This window comes from Aphelocoma coerulescens, chromosome 3, assembly GCF_041296385.1.
Source record: "Aphelocoma coerulescens isolate FSJ_1873_10779 chromosome 3, UR_Acoe_1.0, whole genome shotgun sequence".
Classification (NCBI taxonomy): domain Eukaryota; kingdom Metazoa; phylum Chordata; class Aves; order Passeriformes; family Corvidae; genus Aphelocoma; species Aphelocoma coerulescens.
Genome location: NC_091016.1, coordinates 84,151,901 through 84,175,251, shown reverse-complemented (window position 1 = coordinate 84,175,251; position 23,351 = coordinate 84,151,901). Strand labels below are relative to the sequence as shown.

General features: G+C 39.0%; 1 protein-coding gene across 4 annotated transcripts in view; it reads right to left on the bottom strand.

Moving 5' to 3' along the window:
- Positions 1-23,351, bottom strand: part of FBXL4 (F-box and leucine rich repeat protein 4) — a 64,510-nt gene that overhangs the window by 9,347 nt on the left and 31,812 nt on the right. For all 4 annotated transcript variants that reach the window (XM_069011096.1, XM_069011098.1, XM_069011099.1 and 1 more), the window contains 3 exons: positions 22,359-22,572; positions 8,158-8,229; positions 7,147-7,459 (listed from right to left, as the gene is read on the bottom strand). In XM_069011096.1, the coding sequence (XP_068867197.1) occupies positions 7,147-7,459; positions 8,158-8,229; positions 22,359-22,572 (599 nt within the window). The remainder of the gene's footprint in view (positions 1-7,146; positions 7,460-8,157; positions 8,230-22,358; positions 22,573-23,351) is intronic.

The following is a 23,351-nucleotide window of genomic DNA, read 5'->3' as shown; positions in this document are numbered from 1 at the left end:
CAATAATTAAGGTACAATGGAAAAAAGCAGTGAGATCATTCCCAGTTTACTATTTCTAAATCATTCATACTCCCATGCACATCTCTTCTGTTCCCTCAAGGCCATCTGTTTTCCAGACCCCCTTGCATCTCAAAATGACCCTTGTTGTGTTGTTTCTGCACTAATTTAGCACTTTTGAAACTGGATGACCAGAATAATACAGTACACTGAGCACACAGTCAGTAATTTTATAATACGGTCTTATGGCATTTTCTCCATTTCTTGTCTCCCTAATCTTCTCTATTCCCATTAGAATGATGCTGGGCAATGAGCTGATGTTTTCCAAAAATTGTCCACAGGATCTCTTTCCTACATAACAGTAGCTAATACAAACCTAGCCCCCTATATATTTAGTTGATGTTATTTTGCCTCATGTGATTTGCATTTGATTCAATGCTTTCCTCCTGCTTTATCACCTCTTTAATAAATATCACAAGATCATGCTGCTGTTTTTCAGTGTTAATTCTTCAGTTTAAGATTTTTCAACTCTGAACACCTGTGTGTTACCCTCTGGAATTATTCACCCCTCTGCCTGGATTAGCAGACCCTTGGTGACCACAGTAGTGACATAACTTCAGTGTGAAGAGATGATACATTCTTGTCCTCTGTTGTCTCTAAAACACTCAAAATCCAGAAGACAGCTAAGTTACAAAAGCAGCACAACCTTGGCTAAATCTTTTGAAAATCCAGTGCTCTATGGATTGGACTAGTGCTCACGTTCACCAAGAACTCCAAGGAATTCTAAATGACTGGAGAGGCAAAACTATACTATCCTTGCTGCGATGCAGCTCTCCTTCAAAATATGGTAATGTCCCCTGTATGTCCACTGACTGACTTTCTCATGGCTGCCACTGGTTTACACAGAGCAAAAGACGATCTTACTGTTTTGTAGCTCCTAACCCAAGCCCTTTACAGAAGGTTGTGCCGTGTTTGTAACCCTGCATTACTCTAGCACCAAGGCTGATTTAGGAGACAGATCACACCAGAAATAAGATTTCCAGAGCCCTGTATTTGAGCTCATTTAGAACCACTGCATAAATACCATTTAGTCCTAACAATTTATTATTATTCAATGTATCGATTTGTTCAAAAGCTTTCTGTATTGGCATTCCAATTTAAGGCAGCTTTCCAGGCTAATCTCCAGGAAAGAATGGCTCTGATGTAGAAGCCTGCTGGATCCCCTCCTCCATGAACACTAATGGACAGACAACAGTTCTCCTGCAACAGCCTGGTATAGGGGTGAGTCTTCACATCTGGACTATCTACCAAGCTCAGTCACTCCTGTAGGTGTCTAACACATCTAGCTGAAGTACAGGATCATTCACCTCTAGCCAATGGTTCCTAAATACTTCATATTTACTGCCTTACTGTGATTCCATTTCACTTTATCTAGAGTTCATCTTCCTATTTTCATTCTCTGAACGGGATTCAATTTCAGAAAGGCTCCAGATGGTTTCAGTAGTCTCCAGTACTCTTCTGCATAAACAAGGGGATATCAAAATGTGGTCTTCAATTATCCTATGTCAGGCTCTCAGATTAGTTGCTTTAAGACATTACTGAACATCACCCAAGGACAGTCTTTGCTATCATGTCCCCAAATTTTATCTCCTCCACAGAGACAAAGCTTGTCATTATCATTGTGATTTTTAACTCCTTTATCATTATATAATCACCATCATCAGAATTGTCTGGTGGTTCATGCAACAGTCCCTAGGGCTTTACATAGAAATTCTGTAATATGCTTTATTTATTCACTTCATTTGACCATGAACTTTACCACAGCATCACTGTTCTACCATAAGGACCTGCTCTACCATTCCAAATGCAACTCTAGGAACAACACATTATGTTACTTATCTTTTTTTCCACCAAGCCTTAAAATTGCTACTACATCAGCACCTTCATCTAAACCCAGTCTCATTTATGCATCACAGCTTTTATGCTTCAAGATCCAAACGTGTGTTTCTACAAGAATGCTAGATTTAGATGCCTAGCCACAGATTTTTTGTGTAGGATGTTCTTCGTTCCTTCCTACCTGAACTTTGATAGTTCTCCTACCATTTCATCTAAGACTTTTAATAGATTTGCAACTAAGTAGGTCATCCTAAATTGCATGTTTTATTGCACCTGGGTTTTTTTCCTCCTCAGACTCAAAATTTTATGTTAGGAAATACCTTCTTCTAAAAGCAATCCAGTTGGGGTTTGGTTATTCACATCACAGGATAAGTGAACATCATCTGTAGTCTTACTTTTATTTATACAATGTTCAGTTAGTAAGGTATGTATCTTAAAAGTCCATTCAAAAGCATTTCAGAATTTTAATACAGCACATTTTCCTTTGTTTTTGAAGGACTGACAACATAGCCTGCTAGTTAATTACCTATATAGTGCATTTTTCTTCTAGTGTTTGGAGGCTTTTGGATCTTTATTATTTACTACAACTTCTCCTCCATGGACTAATCAGCCATTTCTCAGAATACATACATAACCAAAACATTAAAATCTGCTATTTACTTTTGTTGTTCAGCTAATTCTCTGAAAAAATTCTCTTGCATCACCATTGTAAAAATCACCTCTGAGTAATGATCTCTTTGCTAGAACAATTATGTTTATTAGCTGTAAATAATTTAATTTATATCCATCATATATCGAAGTCTTCAAATTCTATAGCAGTTTAGGAGACCTGTGCACAACAGCTACAAAAACTGCCAGAACCCAAATTTCTTGGGCAAGGGATACTACTACACACAAAATAATATTTCAGAGTAGCAACCTTGAAAATAACTAGCACTCCTCCCTCAAATATTCTGACTTTTTTTCCTTTCTTCCCCTAGACCAGCCAGACTAGCCTTTTATTCTTTACATTTTATTCCATCCATTGCACACAACTCAAATTCAAAATTTTAATGTACTACACATTTTCATGTTTGAATTGACTAACTACATGTTGATGTTCTCAAGATAAAGCTGAAAAGTTTGACAGCTGGCAAGGGGGCAGTTGGGTTTTCTGTTGCTCAGGAAGGTGTGGGAGGTGTTGAAATGTAGATAGGAATACATGAATTTTGTGGTAACGAGGGTGTCTACTTTTCATTACTCTTCTTGTGCAGGACAGAGGCAGTTGGAACTTTTGGGGAGCGAGGTTAATATGATTTACTCTTCACCCTTGACAGCAGCTGAGAACCCCACAGCAAGAGAACTAAGCAGCTGATGTGATGTGCAAGAAAAGCTCTTGGCACTGTCAATTCAGGTTGCCATCTGACTTGTCACATTGCTCAATGCTGATCACAGTTTGAAGACTAGTTTTTTAACTACTGGTCTAGAGGTGTCCACTTAACTTTTGATAGCACTGGCTGATGTACTGCGTCACTACAGAACTGTCAGATGATCATAACTGGATCATTCTGACAGAGGGTGGAAATATGCCATGTCAGTCAGTGGAAAAGATGTGGGCTGGGAAGGAAATGATACTTGTAAGCAGCCAGTTCAGGATGTAGTGGGTAAAAGCAAGCTCAGAACTAAAAGTTCAAGAGAAGCACATTGTCGTGCACTCAGTGACACACTTGCACCATGCTTCCTCTTCCAAACTTATGATACAGCAGATATGACCAGCTCATGACTTTTCTGAACAGAAATTTACTTTCTATGTTTTACACAGCACAAACACAGCCTGACATCCAACAATGCTTTACACGGGCCCTTGAAAACCAGCAATTTTAATCTCCTACAGAGTTCTCTGACTCTGTAACAAGGAAATTGCCAAACAATTATGGTAAAGGACAGATGGGTAGCAAGCCCAGGACCTATCGCCTTAAAACAGCATCCAGGCTATATATAATGCGTATTTTGCACCATTTACAGCTCAACAAGATTTCTTTCAGAAGCTTAGACTCCTCCACCCCTGAAGCTATTATGATGATAAATAACCTATAACTGAAACAAGAAGTTTTCTCTGACGAGTTTGTAAGTTCTAACAGCTGCAGAGAGACACCAGTAAAGTATCTTCAACACTGGTGACTACAGTGAAGACACTCTGACCCTTACTTAGATAAGTGCTTGTATACAGCAAAAACCCTTGCTTTTACACAGCTTTGTTGAAGCAAAAGAAGTTCCTTTACAGCACACAGTGCTAACCTAGCAGCAATACCTCTAGACCCTTCACAATGCATACACAAGCCAGACATTTCTGTACTTGGGAGATGACAAAGGATATAATGAGAGCACCTCTCATTCGTTCACATCACAGAGAAGACCCACTGTTCAAGGTTACTCTTGCAAAGCTGAGTACTGACCTCTGGCCTCTTACAGCTTCAGACCTGTTGTCACACTTCTACTAAAGGACAAAAACATACTACACATTTATGTAGCTTAAAGTAACAGGATGGCCCTGTATCACATGCATAAAGTAAGAGCACAAACAGACATTTATGACTTTCTTGGTACTCCTGCACAGTGAGAGTCTCACTCTCTAGTTCAGACAACAGAGACTTCTGCACTTACATGGGAACACCTGGCATCTCTACCTCCAGATGACACGATGTGGTTCTACTTGACAGCTCTTTCTTTTAACCATAGACTGTAGTGGTTACTATATTCAGACAAAAAAACCAACAGTTTCCTGGCTGTTGCCAAAAAAGCAGGGTAAGTCCTTCACATATATCTTATCACCTTGTACTGACTTGTTTACAGCAGAGGACAACCTTTTTTTCATCCTACCAAGTATGTCTCTGAAGGAAGAAAGTAAGATTTTTTTTCAGATTATTCATTTTGCAGATAATTCAACTGGCTATCCCCTAGAGAGGATTTATCTGAACCCAGCATGCAGTCTCACTAGAAAACTTTGACTACAAATCCACCTAACTCAGGAATATTGGTAAGCACTCAGGGAACAGAACAAACTCCTTTTCCACCTTCACATGGTATTTAAAAAAACCCCAAAACATTAAGATGTCAAACTGAATTAAAATGTGAATTCAAACACTAAAGAAAGTGGCAACAAGCCTTCACTGCTGTCAGAGGCAACAGAAGTAACAGACTATCCACAGGCTTAACAGAGCCAAACTATTCCCTGGGGAGCCTCTGGTGCAGTAAGGAGGTCTGACCACTTTGTGGGCAGACACCAGGTCATTGCATAAGAAACACATGGAAGTGGGTGGTCAGGAGCACATAACTGTTTCTGAAAGACTTAATTCACTACACCACTTGGAAACTTTTGGTGTCTGAACAGGGCAATGTGCCCCTGATAATTCCGCTACAAAGCAGACTCTCTTAAAGATATGCAAAACACAGTACCCCAGTGGGCATACAGGCTCTACAACTTGTACTAGGGGGAGGTTTTTTTCTGTTTATACTCCTTCTCCATGTTGGTCAGAAGGTAACTTTCTCAGTCAGAGGTGAATATAACTCTTTATCATGACAGAAGAGTGTACTGTGGGCACAATCTGAAGCCATATGCTAAACACTTTGCAATAATAAATGCTGATAGCCTTAAACTTGCTTGCAACATTACTCACATTGATATCTCTCAGTTCTTTGCAGTATCCCTCTCAACCTAAATGTAATATTTTCATTATAATTATTAAATGTTAGAAGTACACAGAGCTGTTGCAGTGCACGTGGCAGTGGCCACTACAGCAGAGCATTCAGAGGACTGATGGACAGGCCTCCAGAATACAGAGGTCTGATTCTAACCTTGGTTACAGTGAGCTCCCATGTTCCAAGCGGTTCTCAGTTTACATGTTTTAAGTTTATTGGTTCAGGAGTTCCCCACCCAGTTTTATGTATAAGTTCTGGAAAGTTCTCCCTTCCCTGATGCCCCATTAGTCTACTCATGTAATTCCCTCCCCTAAGTTATCACCATTGGTTATTCCCCTGCTGTCTGCTCCTCCTCAGTCAATTCCCATTGGTTTTTTCCCTTTGTTCCACCCCTGTATAAAATGCAGTGCTTTCCCCCTTTTCCTGGTCTTTGTCCCTGGATCTTCCACTGGCAAAAAACCAGCTGGAACCTGCACAGAGACTCCTCTCTCATCCTTTGCCTCTGCTGATGCTTTTACACCACCATTGTTTGGGGCTCGCTCCTTGCAAAGGAGCCAGCTTTCCCTGCAAGCTGCAGCCAACCCCTGCCTGCAGCAGCAGAAGCCAAGGACATCTGCAGCTGGACACTGTGCTGCCTCAGGCAGCCCCAACAGTGTCACAGAGCAGCTACTTTATTCCTTTCCATTTAAATCTTCCTTTTTCAGATAACCTGTGAAAATAAGTTGGTAAAAGCACGAAGAATTTTCTCCCACATTGATGTCACAAACATCCCTGCTGTCCTACATTATTATAAAAAGAAAACCTCATATGCCACCATAAAAGAGTAAATTCAGCATCACACAAAACTACACTTCTCAAAGTCCTTACTTGAGAGTTCAAAGTATATTTACTTTAGATTTCTAAAAATACTTTCAACTATGGAAGTTGCAGAGGATTGGAAATTTCAGATTTGCTATGCTTTTTAACCCTCATCACTTCCTTCCCACCTTACTAGAAAGTCTATTTAAGTTTTGCTGTTAATTACCCTTTCATCTTTATTAACTCAAATTCACTTCCTGATAAAAATGATGAAGTTCAGTATTGCATAGTATATAACCTATATAATATAAATAACAAGTATTTACTGCACAAAAGCAAAATCTGTTTATTGATCAGAGACTCATGCTATAAACATACTTCATCACACTTCACAGAAATAAAACCACAAACAAATGCAGAAGGAATGATAAGAAATTGGATCTTCTGATAATCAAAAGAGAAAGGCTTCAGTTAAAAAAACTGATGGTCATGAAAATAAAAGTTACTGGAAAAAATCTTGCACTTAAATTCTAGTTTAAGCAATTCATACTCAGCAATCAAATTATACGGCTGGTATAAATCCACTGGATTCTGAGTCAGAATTCATGCAGTGAGTAAAACATCCCTCTTTTTTTTCCATGTGCTAAACCATAATTTTAAGAAATAATTATTTAAAAAATTATGTTTAGAAGACAGTTTTGTCTTAATGACTCCTCTTTAACTGAAAGGCTTTCAAGACACAGTAAAACAAACACCAATATTCCTACATCCTCTTACCCAATATATCCAGCTGCCGTAAGTGTGTACAGTTGGCAGCCAGCTCCTCGATGTCTGTGTCACACACAGACCTGTTGGCCGTGAGAAAGAGCTTCTGCAAATTGGGGAGTTTACGTGCAAGGTTTGTGAAGCAGCCTGTACTGCTCTGTAGCGTAGGGCACCAACCAAGATCAAGTTCTTCCAAAAGCTGGCAGCCTGAAGCCAATTCTGCAATCCCGCTTTCAGTTATGTTTTTACATCTCCACAAATCCAGACTGCGAAGCTTTTTGCATTTTGCTCCCATCATGCTTGCTATAAGGTCATAGTCTTCAATCTGCAAGGAAAGCAAACACTCAGTGATGTGTAGCATCGTTCCAGATATACAGAGGTGTTTCAAGGTTTGCTTCCTAACACACATAACAGATGTCTGAAGCATTTGTCATTTCTAAAGAGCTCTGAGAATTGTCCATTGTATGGTACAGTGAGATCTACTTTTATAAAAGACAAAAATAAAATAAATTTCCTATAAACCCCAAATATAGGTGTTTTTAAATTCACTCAATACTGAGGATCAAAATGCAGCAAAAGTTGTTTCTTTGGAGAAACTTTTTTTGCACAGTTGTTTTCCCTTAAAAAGATGATTACAACAGCTTTTATGACCACAGAAAGTGCAACCACTGAAGAATGCTTGAAGAATTTACTTACTTCCATTTTACATTGATCAGTTGCTACATCTCCTTATGAAAGTCTCATTAACTACTTATTAAGTGATTACGCATATAGAGAATGCGCAAAAACTTAGAAAGAGGCTGAAGAACTCTGAGAAAGCCTACAAGCTATGTTTTAGGCCTACTAAACCAGTATATAACCCTTAAGTATATCACCAAGCTGCATTCATCTTGAACCTTCCAAAGAGTAGAGTCTTGTATCACCCTCACATTTAACACACCTTTGTGAAATAAACCCAGATTGAGTTCCAAAGCAAGCGAGTGCACACACCCACACCCACCCTGAATGGGTGGTGTCACTCACCATGACACAGCTGCCCAGGCTGAGGTGCTGCAGCTCCGAGCAGAAGTTCAAAATACTGAGCAGGGCTGTTTGCTGCCACGGGGGAACATATCAGAAGGAAATATGGAAAGTGAAACACAGAAGAGGTCAATTAGACATTAAAGGCTGTCACCGCATTTCCTGAAATACAGCTCAAAACTCTTTTACAGATGCCTCAAATACCACCTAATGAGTCTCTGGGTACTTCACCCATTGATTGGCTTAAAGAAATGGTAATCGTTACAAACCTTTATGCAAGTCACTTTGGATGGGGTTCTGTGCTGCCCTGAAGATACCCACACACCACTGACCTATCTGCTCATTTCCCATAGGAGAGCTTATGAAGAAGTGTGGCAAGATCAAATAACAGGCAAGGCCAGCCTGCAAACACAGAGGGCTGGGGACATACCAGGAGAAGAGGGCAGGCTCTGACATTCACCCATCAGCTGCAGCCTGATGGAACTGCCAATAGAGCTGCACAGCATTAGGGCTGGGCTGGTGACTTTAATGTCAAAGGAGGCTCCGTGCTGACAAGGATGCTGACAGCCATTGAGCACTTGTCACTACTATCACACACACTGAAACAGATATAATGTGTATTTTACAGTCCTGTTCCTGTCATTTAATGTGGCCATTCTTTGCCAAAAGTACTGCACATTGCTCAGCCTGAAATTGGACTGCAACATCAGACGCACCTTACATAAAGTGCACAGCTGGTCTGTTCCACAACAAAAGAAACTTTACAGATTTTTACCTGTGTTTCTAAGATACAGAAAAGACCCTTCTGCATTGTCCGTAGCCATATTTTGCTTTGTAGTTGGAAACACACACAGTGTGAAAAAAAGAACATAATCTGGGATTCACATCCCAAATATCTGTGCATCATACTTAAAACATCACTTCATTAGGACTTTGTAATCTACATGAACTTTAAAACAGGACTAGGCTTCACACATATTAACAACAAAAACGTGGATTTCTACAGGATATCCAACAATTTCTAACAGAAAGAAACCCCCAAGCAATATACAAGTGACAAAGTAATCTACTGCTGTTAAGTATAATTACAACAAGAACACTAGTCAACAATGTTTGTATGCAGGGGTAGTATAATTTATAGTTTATTTAAATATAAATTTACTTGTTTTCAGAAAGTTTATAGTCAAATGCTTTACTTAGTTTCCTCAGTTTGTTACATTCCAATGAAACTTGGCAGAAATATGATCCTTCATATCGCCAAGAACATCTGATTCCTTGCACTGGAGACACGGAACAGGGACACAGCATGGGGTATTCACAGAGACCATTTCAGACATTTAATTTAGGTGTCTCCAGGGAGCAATTATAAACACCCAACACTTGACATGTATGGAATCTCGATTCCAACCTGGCCTTCTAAGATTTGATTTCCCAAAGGCAGCCTAAAAGTAGATGCTAAGAGTAAGCCTTCCTCACACGTATCTTGGTAGAAATCTAGAAACTCACTGTCCCCATGAGTGCTTGACTTTCATTTTTAAAGGAAAAGGTAGCTAGGGAATGAAACACAAGCATTAAAAATTCATTACTAAAGAGGTTATTAGGAATATTTTAAGGCTGGTAAATGTGTAAATATCCAGTTCATTTTAAATTGCGCCCTTAATAAGCAAATGGTTCATTTGGATCATTAAAGAGGAATAAACAAATAACTCAAAGAGAATGAGACATAGTCTTTCCTTTCCAACTCAGTGAAAGCTATGAGCTTTAGAACCTACCCAGACGCACAAATTAAAAGCAAAATCCCCAAACGGCTGTCTGCAAACCTTACATATCGGAGCTAAACAGATCAGTCTCTGACTGCACACAGAGCTCCAAACAAGGTTTCTGCAGGTATTCAGATAACTCCACAGGAAAGCTGAATATACTGCTGCATTCTACCAAGTTTTTTAGTAATGGTTTCCAGACTGGAATTTAAACACTGGCTTGAAAGGATGGGAAACAGCAATCTCTTTCCTTAATTGACACAAGCAGTATAAAAGTGAACAGTCACTCTGAATAGCTTGTACGATGTGGAATCAATTCCATGCTTCTTCAGAGAGGGGTGAAATAGAGAGGAAGACTAGTATTCATAGTTATCTTCATAGACAACTGAGCTCCTTGTGTTAACATGAACAGGAATGTCATGGAGCTCTCGGAGTACCTTTTAGTCCCTCTCTTTATTAAGACACTCCTTCCTGTACTGACATGCACCGAGTCCACATTTTCAAAGGTCTTTTCACAATCTATTATTTTAAATCATTATTTAAAAAACCAAAACAACTTAAAAAAAACCCACTAGAAATCTGAGTAATAGAAGGGAGCTTGGTAGAACACCATGTCATACCATCAGAAATCATGCCAAGTCAAGCTCAAGAGTAAACAACTACATACTCAACATTCATTTCACTGGCTATATTAATTCCTCTTCTGGGGCGCATACATGCCCACACACAGCAAACCAGATTTCCTTCAGACGCAGTGTCTGTTCTTCTGTAACTGAGGTGGGCTTTGCATATGTCATGTAAGAAGAAAAAACCCTTTGTGCATGCCTAGCTGTGTCTCAGTCAGTTGAGAACCCAGGTGGCAAAAGACATGAAAATAGCAGGAGAGAATGGCAGCTCACAGAATCCATATGCACTACATATAGAAGGACTATCATTGTAATAACCTGTCTGTGTCGAGCCATCTGTCAGTACAACAACATGAGCGACAACACTCTACTTAAGCAAAGGAGATCAGCAAGGCAATCACACAATCCTGGAGCTGTAACACAGGCCAACTTCCAAATGTTAAAGTGCTTCACAGGAAGAGCTAAGAGGCCACCTAAACTCCGGATCAGCAAGCCTTAACCTGGAGTCTAACTTCACTTTCTTGGCCAAGCATAGACAGTCAAATCAAAGACTGTCTAACAACATCAAAGACATCTAACAACATTCTTCAGCCTACTAGCCAAGACATGTATAGTTTGGAGATTTTTTGAGTTTCCCCTGAACCAAAGGCAAAGTTTAGCTTCATACATGCTCCCTTTTACAGTGACTGAGAGAAGAGTGGATGATTATAAAAACCCGAAAATACACTAAAACAAAGAAACACTCTGGAAACAAACTTTAGGTAAGATTTACTTTTGCTTTGTGGAGTCATGGCTTCAGTAGTCTGAATTTCTTATGCCATCCAAGCCAAACCAAAACCTACCAAAACAATCAATTTTTATAAGACACCACAGACAACAGGAAGAGTTCAAAGTGGGTGAATAAAATGGTCTGCCCAATCCTCCATTCCCAGGAAAGATGTTTTCAGATGAGGAAAACATACAGTGAAGAAGTTGCTTTCAGAGAGAAGACTTTGACGTCAAACTCATCAGAAGGATATGACAGCGCTGCTAAACACAACATTACAGAGCAGATTTCAGAAATATTTTAGGGCATAGTAGTGAGTCATAAACCTCAGAAAAAGGGAAGATGGTCTGAAGATTCTCTGAAATCTTTATATACTGGTAGAACAAATGTCTGTCAAAAAGGACATCAACAGGGCTGATCCTGGCTTGAACTAGAGATGAGATTACCACTTGAAATCCTACTTTACTCCACAGAAGACAGGTGACAGGTCTGCCCAAACATCAAAGTCCTCCACTCTGTAATGCATGCCTGGATACATACAGTAATACCTACTGGAAGACAGTTATGTGCTGTGTATACTTCAAATAAATAGGTGATATTGGACTAAATTGTATCCTACCTGTCTTTGTAAAGGCCTTGGCCATCACACAGGTTTTGACTTTGATGTTGCAAAAGCCTTGCTGGTTTGAACAGACAACCCACCAGCAGAGAAACCAAACACTGATGCCAGAGGATTACACTTGGTAAGACTGAATCTTGCTTGACTTTTTTCAGGACTTTTTTACATTCGTGATCCAGCAGAAAGCACAAATCATTTCTGATGTTACTATGATAAAGAAAGCATCCAACTGAGCTTGAGCTCAATGTCTGTTCAAACAGAAAGCCCTTCTGTCTGTGGCAGATGGGACTCACCTGTGAAAGATGCACTTTGAATATTTGACTATTTACTCATTGCAGTTTCATTGTCAAGCAGTCAGAGATTAAAAAAAATATAAAAAGGGTTAAAAAAATACAAATTATGCACTATAATATCACGTAACAGCTGCACTGCCATACAAGGTATGAAAATAAGTGCACCACAGTGTGACTCTGGAAGATTAAAGGAAGAGCTTAAGAAAAACAACAAAGTTTTGCTTTGGGTTGGGTTAGGGAAGAAATAGTCTGCAGCTTTTAATTAACTTTCTATAGATAAATCTTTAAAGATACTTTAAAATTTGTTACTTTTTTACTGGAGACAAACAACAGGTTGTTTTTTCCTCTTCTCAGAAGAACTTTGAGATAAATTGGGAATTCTTCCAGCCCCTCAATAAAACAAGAGCCTAAATCTTTTACAAGACTTTTAGTCTACTGCAATTTTTTCTTCAAGTTTTTCAGTGAAGTTACTGCTAAGACAAAGGAATCTAAAGACTATCTTAAGATAATTAAAGACTGCTTCCTCCCTTCCCTTGCTTGCTTTTAATCAGAGTTACTAATTCTCCAGTTAACCTTTTTGTTGAAGCAAAAATTGAATTATGCAGGATTTAATTTTGTATTTTTAGCATTAAAAATCCAAGTTACAAGTGGAAAGTATTTCCTTCAATACCCACCCCACAGCCCTGCCTCAACAAGGAGAGGTAAATGTGGTGGTAATGAGGAGGTAGCTCTGCAAGGTGCTCTAAGTATTCTGTCTTCCTAAAAACTATCTAAGTCAATAACTTTTGAATGAATTCCTTAAAATTCTTGGAACCTGAGATACTGAAAGAAAGAAGAACTTGAGAACTGCAGACTAAGGCCAGGCCAATGAAATCTCTGTCTCTCTCAAGCCCACCAATCACATCCATAATTCTCAGAAGCTGATTCTTTAGCAGAAAAATCAGAACATTCTTAGAGCTGTATAGAAAGGCTCCTCTGTTCATGATCTGGGCAGAAGCTTCCCTTTTGTTCCCAAAAGGTTTAAATTTACAGCATGGGATGTTGGAACTGGCTGACTCACCCAGAGAAACACACAACTGTGGGAACAGATTAGCTCAAAACATCTCTGACTTCAGCACACACACCATGAGTGCTACTTGCTGCTTTTAAATTAAACTGTATTTTCAAATAGTTGATGTATCAATCTATCTTAAGCAGTGAGCCAGTGAAGTAGTATTTCATAGGTGTCTTGGTTTGAAAGACAGGTGTCTGCCAAGGAAGGCAGAAGCCTCCCTTGAAATGAAATATGCAACCCCCTTCCCGCTGAGTTATTATAATTTTGAAATTAAGGGGTTTCAGGCAAAGATATGAGGAATAGGAATATCAGTTCTTTACTAATGTATAACCAGTCAAACAAACAGCAGTAACTATGGCAGTAACAGCAAACAATCCCAAACCCAGTCCCAGCCTTCTCGGCTGTCGGGCCCTTTCCCCTCAGGTGCAGTTCCGCTCGCAGCCGGCAGGGATCGCTGGCGGCTCCCGGTGAGCAGGGCAGGTGCGATGGTTCCCCCGCGGCTGCAGGGGGCGCTCCGGAGCGAGCTCGGGGAGCACGCGGCACTGGTGCCCTGGGATCCTGGGGAGGGATGGAACAAAAGCCTCACAAACGCCTGGGCAGCCGATCCTGGTGTCCGGCCGGACCCTCGGGAACAGCAGGCTGGAATGGCAGACTGGAATGGCAGGGACGAGCACAAATCCCGGGTGGCAGACAGGATGTATCAAACTCAAGAGCTGCAGCAGGAACCCCCCAGAGGTCTGGGCAGGCAGGGCGTGCGGGGCTACAGAGTAGCGAAGGCTCAAAGCAACGGCAGGGGCAGGGCGGCCGCAGCCCGGCTCCCAGCGGGGCACGGAAAGGTGGGCTTGGGAGCCCCGAGGTTTTTCCTGAGGCACCCGAGCAGATGGGGAACAGGTCCCTCTTTTAGTAAGGTGGGGTGTTAGGGTCCCAGTGCAACAGCCACTCCAGTGAGCAAGTTCCACTCACAGTAGAAGGAAGGCAGCCGAAAAAGCAGAAGCCTGCAGTGCTGATGAATTCTCTCCACCATGACGGCAGCCTCTCTCTCCGTCCAAACGCCGAGAACCACAGCCCACAAGCCCAGGTGAAAGAGAGTAACCCATTGGACCCCTCCCTCTGTGGCCAGGTCTTTTGCTTCTCCCAAGCACCCAGCAATTTGTCACCCCAGCAACATATATGGGAAAAATTCCTCAAGAGAAAAAAAAAGAAAACAGAAGGGGAACTCCCAAAACCCCAACAATAGGTACCACACCAAAAAAAGTTTTAGCGTACTAGAACTACCTGTAGTAAAAAGGTAGTTTTTACTATCAACCAACCAAGGAAATCCTCAGAAGAAGCCAATTCTATTTCAATCTGAGTGCCACTATTGCTATAAATATTTGTAATTACAAACACCCCATGCAAATGTAAAAGATGATCTTGTCAAGACTGTCAAAAATAATTAAAAATCTATTAAAAATTCACAATACTTATTTTTTCCTCCCTTTGGCATTATACAGCACTAGAAGAAAGACAAAAATCAACTGTTTGGGTGAGGGGATTTTCTTGGCACAGTCTGTGAAAGAACTAAGTCAGAAATTACTTGGCATGTGCTGTTCTACCACAACGATTAAAAACCTCTTTGGATGCGAAGCCAGAATTCTGCAAACTTCTATTAAACTATGCCTTTTGGAAGGTACAACAGGGCAAACCAATATTGCCTGTAAGTACAAAAAAGGTCTACTTAGTGAATTTCAAGGTATCACACCTCCGCATCTAAAAACCTACAATCATGCTGCAGTAGTCCCCAAAAGCAATTTTTTCTTACAGAAAGAAGAATGTAATACATTAATAATGCAGAAAACCAGATGTAGAGTAATGGTGAAATACAATTTTCATCTAAATCTGCTCCAACAAAGAAAGTGTAAAACATGATTCCAGGATTATTTCCTCTCCCATTCATTCCCTGCCCACACATTATTTTAAGGCATCAAGATAACTTCACTTACGGACTTGTTGGTTTATGATACTTCACAACAATTATGCTAAAGATACAAGGTACTGTGAGAGATCTATAGAGATGAGATGCATGCTTATAAACATGTAAGAGTCAGTGGTTTAACCAGTTAAAAAAACCCACAAAGTTAGTTTTAGATAATTATAAAGTACTAGCCTTAGTTTTCAGAAGTTTTCATACCTGCTGGTTGCCCAGAAAATACCCATCTTTAGACTACTTCCAGGATTTTGAGTTCTGAGGATAAATACCTATTCTCAGTAGCTTATTTTTTACAGAAAAAAACCCACATCTGGGGATAGTACACTAACGTTCAATAACATACAAAATACATAATATAACATTTCTTGAAACTAAACTTGGATCTAGAGGTCTACACAGCTAGTCAAATTGTTCACCTTCTTTTGGTCTGCTTTCACTTCTCTATATGTTAATTTTCAGCTAAATGAAATGTTACAGAAAATGTCAGTTATAGAAACTGGCAGGGAATCATATATCAAATTAGAACTAAATGGTGGCCAAATTTATTTAATGCTTAAGTCCTTCAGTTCCCCAAGCAATTTCATAAGCAAACAAATAGAAGTGATCACCTCACCCTTTACAAGGTAGTTTTTGTGGCCTTTTGGAAGAACAAGATGCCTATGTAGTCCCAGACAGAGATATCCACTGCAAGTATCCAACCATTTTGTGCCCAGAAATGATTATACCTCTTAAGCAAGCTTTAACAATCCTTTTCTCAAATTTTCCAGAGGAAAAAAGGTAAAGCTTTGTAACAAACTGAACTTCCTGCAACTTAGAAAAGCCTGTTATGTACAGTATTTCAAGTCCTCACACACACCCCTGTACAGAGTATCCTATATAGTACCACACATGTCAGAGAATCTCAGCCTTCTTTATCCTCATACCACAGCTATAAAATGAGTGAGTTGCTACTACACAAATTTTACTGATGGAAGAAGTGTGGCATACAGAAACCGTGCACCTTGTAACTGGCCATGGTCCCGGTCAGAGATCAGGAGAAAAAAGCTCCCAGGTTAAGTCCTCAGTTAGTGTCATCAGCACTAAATCAGAGAATCACACAAGAGCTAAGTGTGGGAAGGAACTTCTGGAAACTGTTTAGCCCAGACCACCTGGCTCCAGCTCAGCTGGCATCTCCAACCTGACTGAAAAACGCTGTCAAGACATGTAGGACCCAGTCCCTTTCTGGGATGAGCCCCCCACCCTGTCCTTAAATACCACAATCACAAGTGTATTTGAGTGATACCTTCTTATAGTAATGCAAACAATTTTCATTTATAGATTCAAAATAAACATGGCAGCAAATAATTTCCCTCCACAGTAAAAGCTGGCATTAGAACAGGAATTCTATTCTCCCTCAAGCATCCATCAGCTATCACCTTGCAAGATACAACATGGAAAGAAACATGATGAAAAGGGAAACAATTGAAATGTATTTATTAAAAATCAGCTTCCTGTCTTCCCCTAATGCACTTGGATTACAGGATCATTTTTGAGATATGATTTTTGAGACAATGATAAAACTTCTGTCTCCAAAACTTTACAACATGTTTTAAAAAGCTGCTGCAATATGAACACTTATAAGTATGAGGTAAGAGAAGAACAAGGCGGAATGAGACTTACTACTGAATGCAGGTGTAGCCTTTCAAAAGTCAGAACAACTTGGCTCCTCAGAAACAGACCCAGTATAATTTGCAAACTGGGATTCAGAATATACAGGGGCACCTTTTTGTTCTCTACAGCTAATTGGCAGTGCCAGGGGCACAGCAGAGACTGGGACACAGCAACACAGCAATTACTGAATTAATTCAATGAAAGTAATAGTCTCTGCAGTTAATTAAATTACTGTATTCTGGTTTTGCTTTATTTGGTCAAATTATGTCCTCCCTTATGTCTGCAAATCTGTTTTACACCTTCATTCTTCCCCCTCACTTCACGTTACAGGCTCAAACAACCAAATTCCACCCTATCAGCCTGACATGAAATCAAAAAGCACCATCAAGGCCCTGTATCACATGATTATTTGTCATTGACTCAACTTGATTCCAAGAATCCACATTCCAGCTAGAGCCTTTCAACTTTTTTTTTCCCCACTATTTGCTTACAACTCTTCATCCTAAAGATTCATACCTAAGCCAATGGAATTTTGTCCAAAGTGAAAACCCTTTAAACAATAGCTCTCAAAAGTATGATATGAGCCATAACAGGTTATTTCTGAAAACTCTGTAGAACAGTTTTATGGCAGCATTAACTTATATTGCTCATGGCACAAGAAAATAAGAGCTAAAATTACTGCTACAATTCTTCTGCTTCTTTTTGGTATCCAAGATTCCCAGTGTCCTCTCTCACAGCTGCCCAAGTTCCACATTTGTTTTTGGTCAAAATTGTCAGAGATAGAATCTATAAATACAAAACTTGCTTTAAAATGTGTGAAAAACCAAATCCTTTGTCCATTGTAATTGGTTTTGAATTTAGTTGATTTTGTATCTCAAATATAATTCAAATATAAACTTTAAAAACTTTTTCTTTACACATTAGAAAGATTTCAGAATGTCATGCAACATGAAATATATAATCTTACATTAAAATTTACACCCATCAATAAGAAGACTGACAAGTTCTCCTACTGTAATTGTGGCTTTGGTGTCTTTAAAATACAATTTTGGCTGCATTATTTATAGGGACTAAATACTTCACAGTAAGCATTAAATTAAGACAATTCCATGCTTAAGGATAAAGATATGCATTGCCAATTACTGTATACAATAATACTTCCACTGTGCGGTGGCCGATTGGCCTGTGGCACAGGGGACAGAGAGCTCTTGGTAAGACAGTCTCTGGTGCCAGAGACTTACTGCTCAGGGTTAGGGTGACCAGAAGAAAGGCTCCTGCCAGGATGCATCGTCCTGTTACAGTAACCTACCCCAGTTTAGCTCCCCCGGTTGGCTGTCGGCCTCTACCCCTTGTCCCTCCCCCAGATCTTCTCCATTGGTCCCCGTTCCCTAGTCCCGCCTTTTCCTCGCCCCCAGATAAAACCCCTGAGTTCGCCGTTGTTCTCGCTTTTGCCCCTGTAACCTTGGTCAGTGTAGAAGCAATAAATGCTCCTGTTGGAACCCCCACAAAAGACCCTTCCCATCTCTTTGCTGCCGACTTTATACTGAAGCTAGCCGTGCGTTTGTGCGGGCACACGTGTGAGCCCACAGGGCCAGACATAGACAGTAATACCACTGTTTATTGTATTTTTCAAATTTATCAATGCCAACAAGGGCTTAAGTTATGCTGAGAATACATTCTCAATGAATAAACATGAAGGAGTTATGTATTAGTGAATACCAAAAACACCAGCACAAAAATCCCACAAATACAATAGTGGTCTTCAGGACAAAGAAATTACATTTATAAAAAGTTGAGATTGGTTTCTCAAAGCAAGATACAAATTATTCAAGCACATACATAATCAAACAACCTTTAATAATGAACTTATAGTGCTGGAAAAATAAGCTACATTTTGTGGGGAGGAGTATAGCCAGGCAGGACACTTCTTTTATATATAGATTTTTAGTTACTAAAGAGTTACTGGAAGTCACTGGACTTCCCTTCTTCTAACAGAAAGGTTGAAATAATTCAAAGGCATTGGAAGCTTCAATTCAGAGGTTTGAAAACAATTTTATACACACAACCTCACACTCAATATGTCAAGGAAATAACATTACATATGGCCTTAAGAATCAGCAGGGTTAGGACCAAAGAATACAACATCCTCCAGATGGTACAGCAATCTTCCAAAGTAGCAGTGCACTAAGTAGCAGAACACCAGCATTGCCCATTTCACTAAAAATATATACTTAAAAATTGGAGCTTTGATTACAGAGACAATGGCAACATTTTTAAATACAAAACCTATTCAAAGAAAATAGCTAAAATAAGAAGAAACTGTAATTACACTTGCTCAGACAACATAACATTATCAATTTTATTAAGTTTCCACTGTCCTCAAAACCTATGCATCTAAAAAAATCATTAACAGTAGTCAATTTTCTGCAGAGCGCTTCCTTAGAACTTCTCTATTAGTGTCACAGTAATCATATACATGGAAAAAGTACAACAAATACTTTAAATTTAGATGCTGAAAGAACGTTTTTCCTTTTTTAGTATTAAAAGGCAAAAAAGTAAAGGGAAAGGCTACAGCAAGACTTAGACTGCGTAACAAAATCCTGTATCTGGGTAGGTACTTGAGGGTGTGTATGGGAGAAATACCATTTCTTTTATTAAAATGTTAATTCTGTATTTTTTATTAACCATAAAGCAACACCAGAAACAGCATTATCAAATATTGACAAAGAGCATGGAGGATCTTCATCTATTCCTATGTTATTTAATCATGTCCAAATCCACTACCAAAAGCAAAAGTTGTACTATTCACCCAGATGTGCTCTAACACATGAAAATTTTGTGGTTTATTTTGAATACTGCTTGGTTTAAGGAAAAAAAAGCAAGCCACCAAATTATTTAGGAAAACAGGCTAAATGATGTGAACAGATTTTTCTTTTGGTTTCTTCTTCCTGGGTTTTGAGACAGAACTTTAACAGAACACCATATCAGCTCTGTTCTTCTCACCTTACTTTCTCGTAATAAACACATACTTGTGATCAGTTTGCAGTTTTTTCTTAGTGGATTCACAGCCTCAGATTCTTTTCACTGAGCAGATCCATTGGCAACAATACAATGCCAAGCTCTTGATTAATCATTAGCATTGTTCCTCTGTTTGCTCCTTAAAAGCTCCAACAATGAAGACTGCAGTACAAATTTCACAAAAATCACGAACACTTACCACTCCTTGACAAGTTTTAGAGAAGTCTCAATCACTTCACAGCATGCTTGATCAATCTATCCTTTTCTGCATATAGCCACCACTTACTAACAAGCATTTCTGTACCAGCTGAAAAGTACGAAAGGAATGGCAGCCTATTTGTACAGATAACCAAAGATTTGCACTAAGAGAAGCTAATGTTGAGAAAGATAATGTTATTTCTCCAAATCTGTGACTTTTGTCACAGCTCTAATGCTCTAATTCAAATCCTATGCTATATCTTCATTCTTTTCCTTTTATTTTTTTGACCTGTGATGCACAATGTATATTGTTAAGTGGCTTCATATTAACAAGTAACACATAAGCATCATCTCCAATTTACCTATTTAAATTTCCAGAAATTTCTCTTCCACTGTTTGTTAGGAATAGTGCCTTTTGCTCATAATTATGCATAAAATGGAAGCGCAATCTTAGATAAACTTGATTATGAATGAATGTTCTTGTCAGCTACAAGCAGAGGCATGTCCATACACGTGAAAGGCAGAAGTGAATCTTCACAATTTAATGGCTTCAAAGCCAGGAAATCTTTACCACCTACATTCAATCTAATTTCAAGCTCTGCTCAGCAAAGCAATAGCAGAGGAATGACAGCTACCAATCACTTCAGAGTACATCTCATCTGCTGCACTATTACAAGCATGAAGTCTCAAACTTCAGAAGTTACCTGAGTAGAATCAAGAAGATTCCAATCAATCAACAGTAGAAAATAATAAAATTATACAACCACTACCTCTGATACAATGATCTTTCCTGGATCTGAAAAAGCTTTGTGAGTAAGAGCCAACGGTCAAAATGAAATAAAGGAGCTTAATCCAAGATTAACAGAAAGACTAGTAATGTAGAAACAGAACAGATACACCCAAGGCACCAATTCAGCTCTATTCAAAAAATGCAGGGCTCACCAATTTGCTTCTTCAAGAAAATAATAATTGCTTCAATACAGAGAGCAGCTACCACAAAGTAACAAGTTACTGAGGGGCACTGGCTTCACAGTGACTGCACACTCCACTGCAAACCCCACAGTAAGCACCAATCATCCCAGGTAGTCTACCCTTTAATCTACCTACCTTGTGTTATCACTCACCATTACAGACACCTAGCTAGACCTTGGGCACAAACGTACCGAGGATTCACCAAATAAAGGACAACAAGACCCAGCTGAGTCTAACACACGTCAGGTGGGAACTGCTTATGAATGCAATGTGGCACTCTTAATTTCAGATGTCCCTTGCACATCTGGTTGACAGAACCTACTGTTCCAGCTTCATTCCTTTTATTACACTACAGATTAAGACCCCACACAATCGAGTGTCACAACCTGGCTTCTGTGTACGAAAAGCACAAGCACAAGTAACACACACAACCAAACTCTTCTTAAAATGTTTAATCTAGGATTAGAAGTCAGGAAAAAGCCTGCAGAGACATGGGGCTTTCCCCATTTTGGAGCACCTTTTGCAGCAACAGAAGTACATGTATGACAGCTTCCAAGTAAACCACAGTAGTAAGGTTGTAACATATGAGTAATGGAGCTACTGAGAGGGAATGGAATTCTTCTGATTCAAAATCCCGAATTTACAAGGATACAACATGTGTAAAATGTAGCAAACTACAAGAGACTTCTCAGCTGTAGCACACAAACCTATTACATCCTAGAAAGGAAATGTGTTGCAGCAAGCAGTAACAACTCTGAACTGGGCAGTCAAGTAACTGTATAAAGAAGTAATTTTTACACCATAAATGAAAAGTTTTACAAAAAATTTGTGTTCTGTGTCTCAAATGCTGCTAATATACAAAGACTGTAGGAATCTAGTAGCTAGCAAGTAATTTTAAAGGAGAGAATGTTGTGAATTAAAGAAAATTACTAAATATTATAATTTTACAATTAGATTTACCAAATATAGTTTGTCTAGAGTACACTTCAAAATAAGAGAAGAGCATTAAATTTGTAATTTTACCACACTGCTTAAAACAGCTGGTGAAAAGTCACCAATGTAACATGCAAGTTAAAACATGCAGGCCAAAAGCTATTTTAAAAATAAAAAACCATCCTAAGTTTTTTGAAACGACCTTTGGATTTTCTGGATTTACCTCTGAATTTACACTCAAAATTCTAATTTACTTCTTCATTATTGGAAAAAAAACCAAAACCTAAAACCAACTTTATCAGGATTGAAAATATTTATTGCAAAGTTTAGAAATAGTTGTTCCTACCTCCACTTTTGTTCTGTAGAGAATGAGACGCTTCAGGCTGCCCACTTTGGCTATGTGGTTGAAAGCCTGAGGTGGTATTTTATCACATGATGAGAGATTTAATTCCTGAAGATTTGGACACATTTCAGTGATGACCTCCAAGCATGTTTCATTGAGGAAATGGCCACAAGACAACTCAAGACGTACTAGTTCAGAGCCACAGACTTTCAAGAACCTGTAAAAGAATCCCATGTTTAAAGTGAAAAATTAACATACTTTCAGGTGAGAGTCTTCATACTGTCAAAACCTTAACCATGTAAACCAGGAAATAATTCCTTTCAACAAAAAAAAGACACTAATCTTGAAAGCTCTGTTTTGGTTTAAAAGTTAGAAAATGCTTTGTTCTTAATATTAACTCTGAGACAATGGAGCAAAGTAAAACACTGATCATGTTTGAAAAGCTTTTAAACAGCTGAAAGCCAATTTTGACAATGGCCTGCAAATTTACACCAATAATTTCATATTTTTCTCAGAAAAATCTGCAAATGTAAAAATTAGGTTAAACAAATACTTTTAAATGGATGAAGTGTTTTAAGACTTCCAGAAAAATAAGATCTCACTCTTTTCATTAACAAGTCAGAATCAACACTTGCTAGCTGTTCTAGAACACAAATTCCTAAGGAATATTTGACTTTCATTGGAATTATAGAAAATTAAGACAAGAGATGACAAAAGACCCGAAATTTAGAAACTTTGATGGTCTCTATATTTTGCTGTCTTGTCAAGAGATCTCGTGTCAGAAACTCAAGCTCTTTTATCTCTAATCCAAGCTGTAACCAAAACCACATAAGCTTAGTCCCTTTTCATTGCAAAGATAACCTTCAAACTATAAATTAATCACTAGGCTCGTAAGCTTGATACTTATTAGGATAAAAAACCGCACACATTTGCCATGCTTGTGTTATATTTTGGTAGTTTCTCCAGTAGAAAAACTAGTTTCTTAAACTAGGGGCT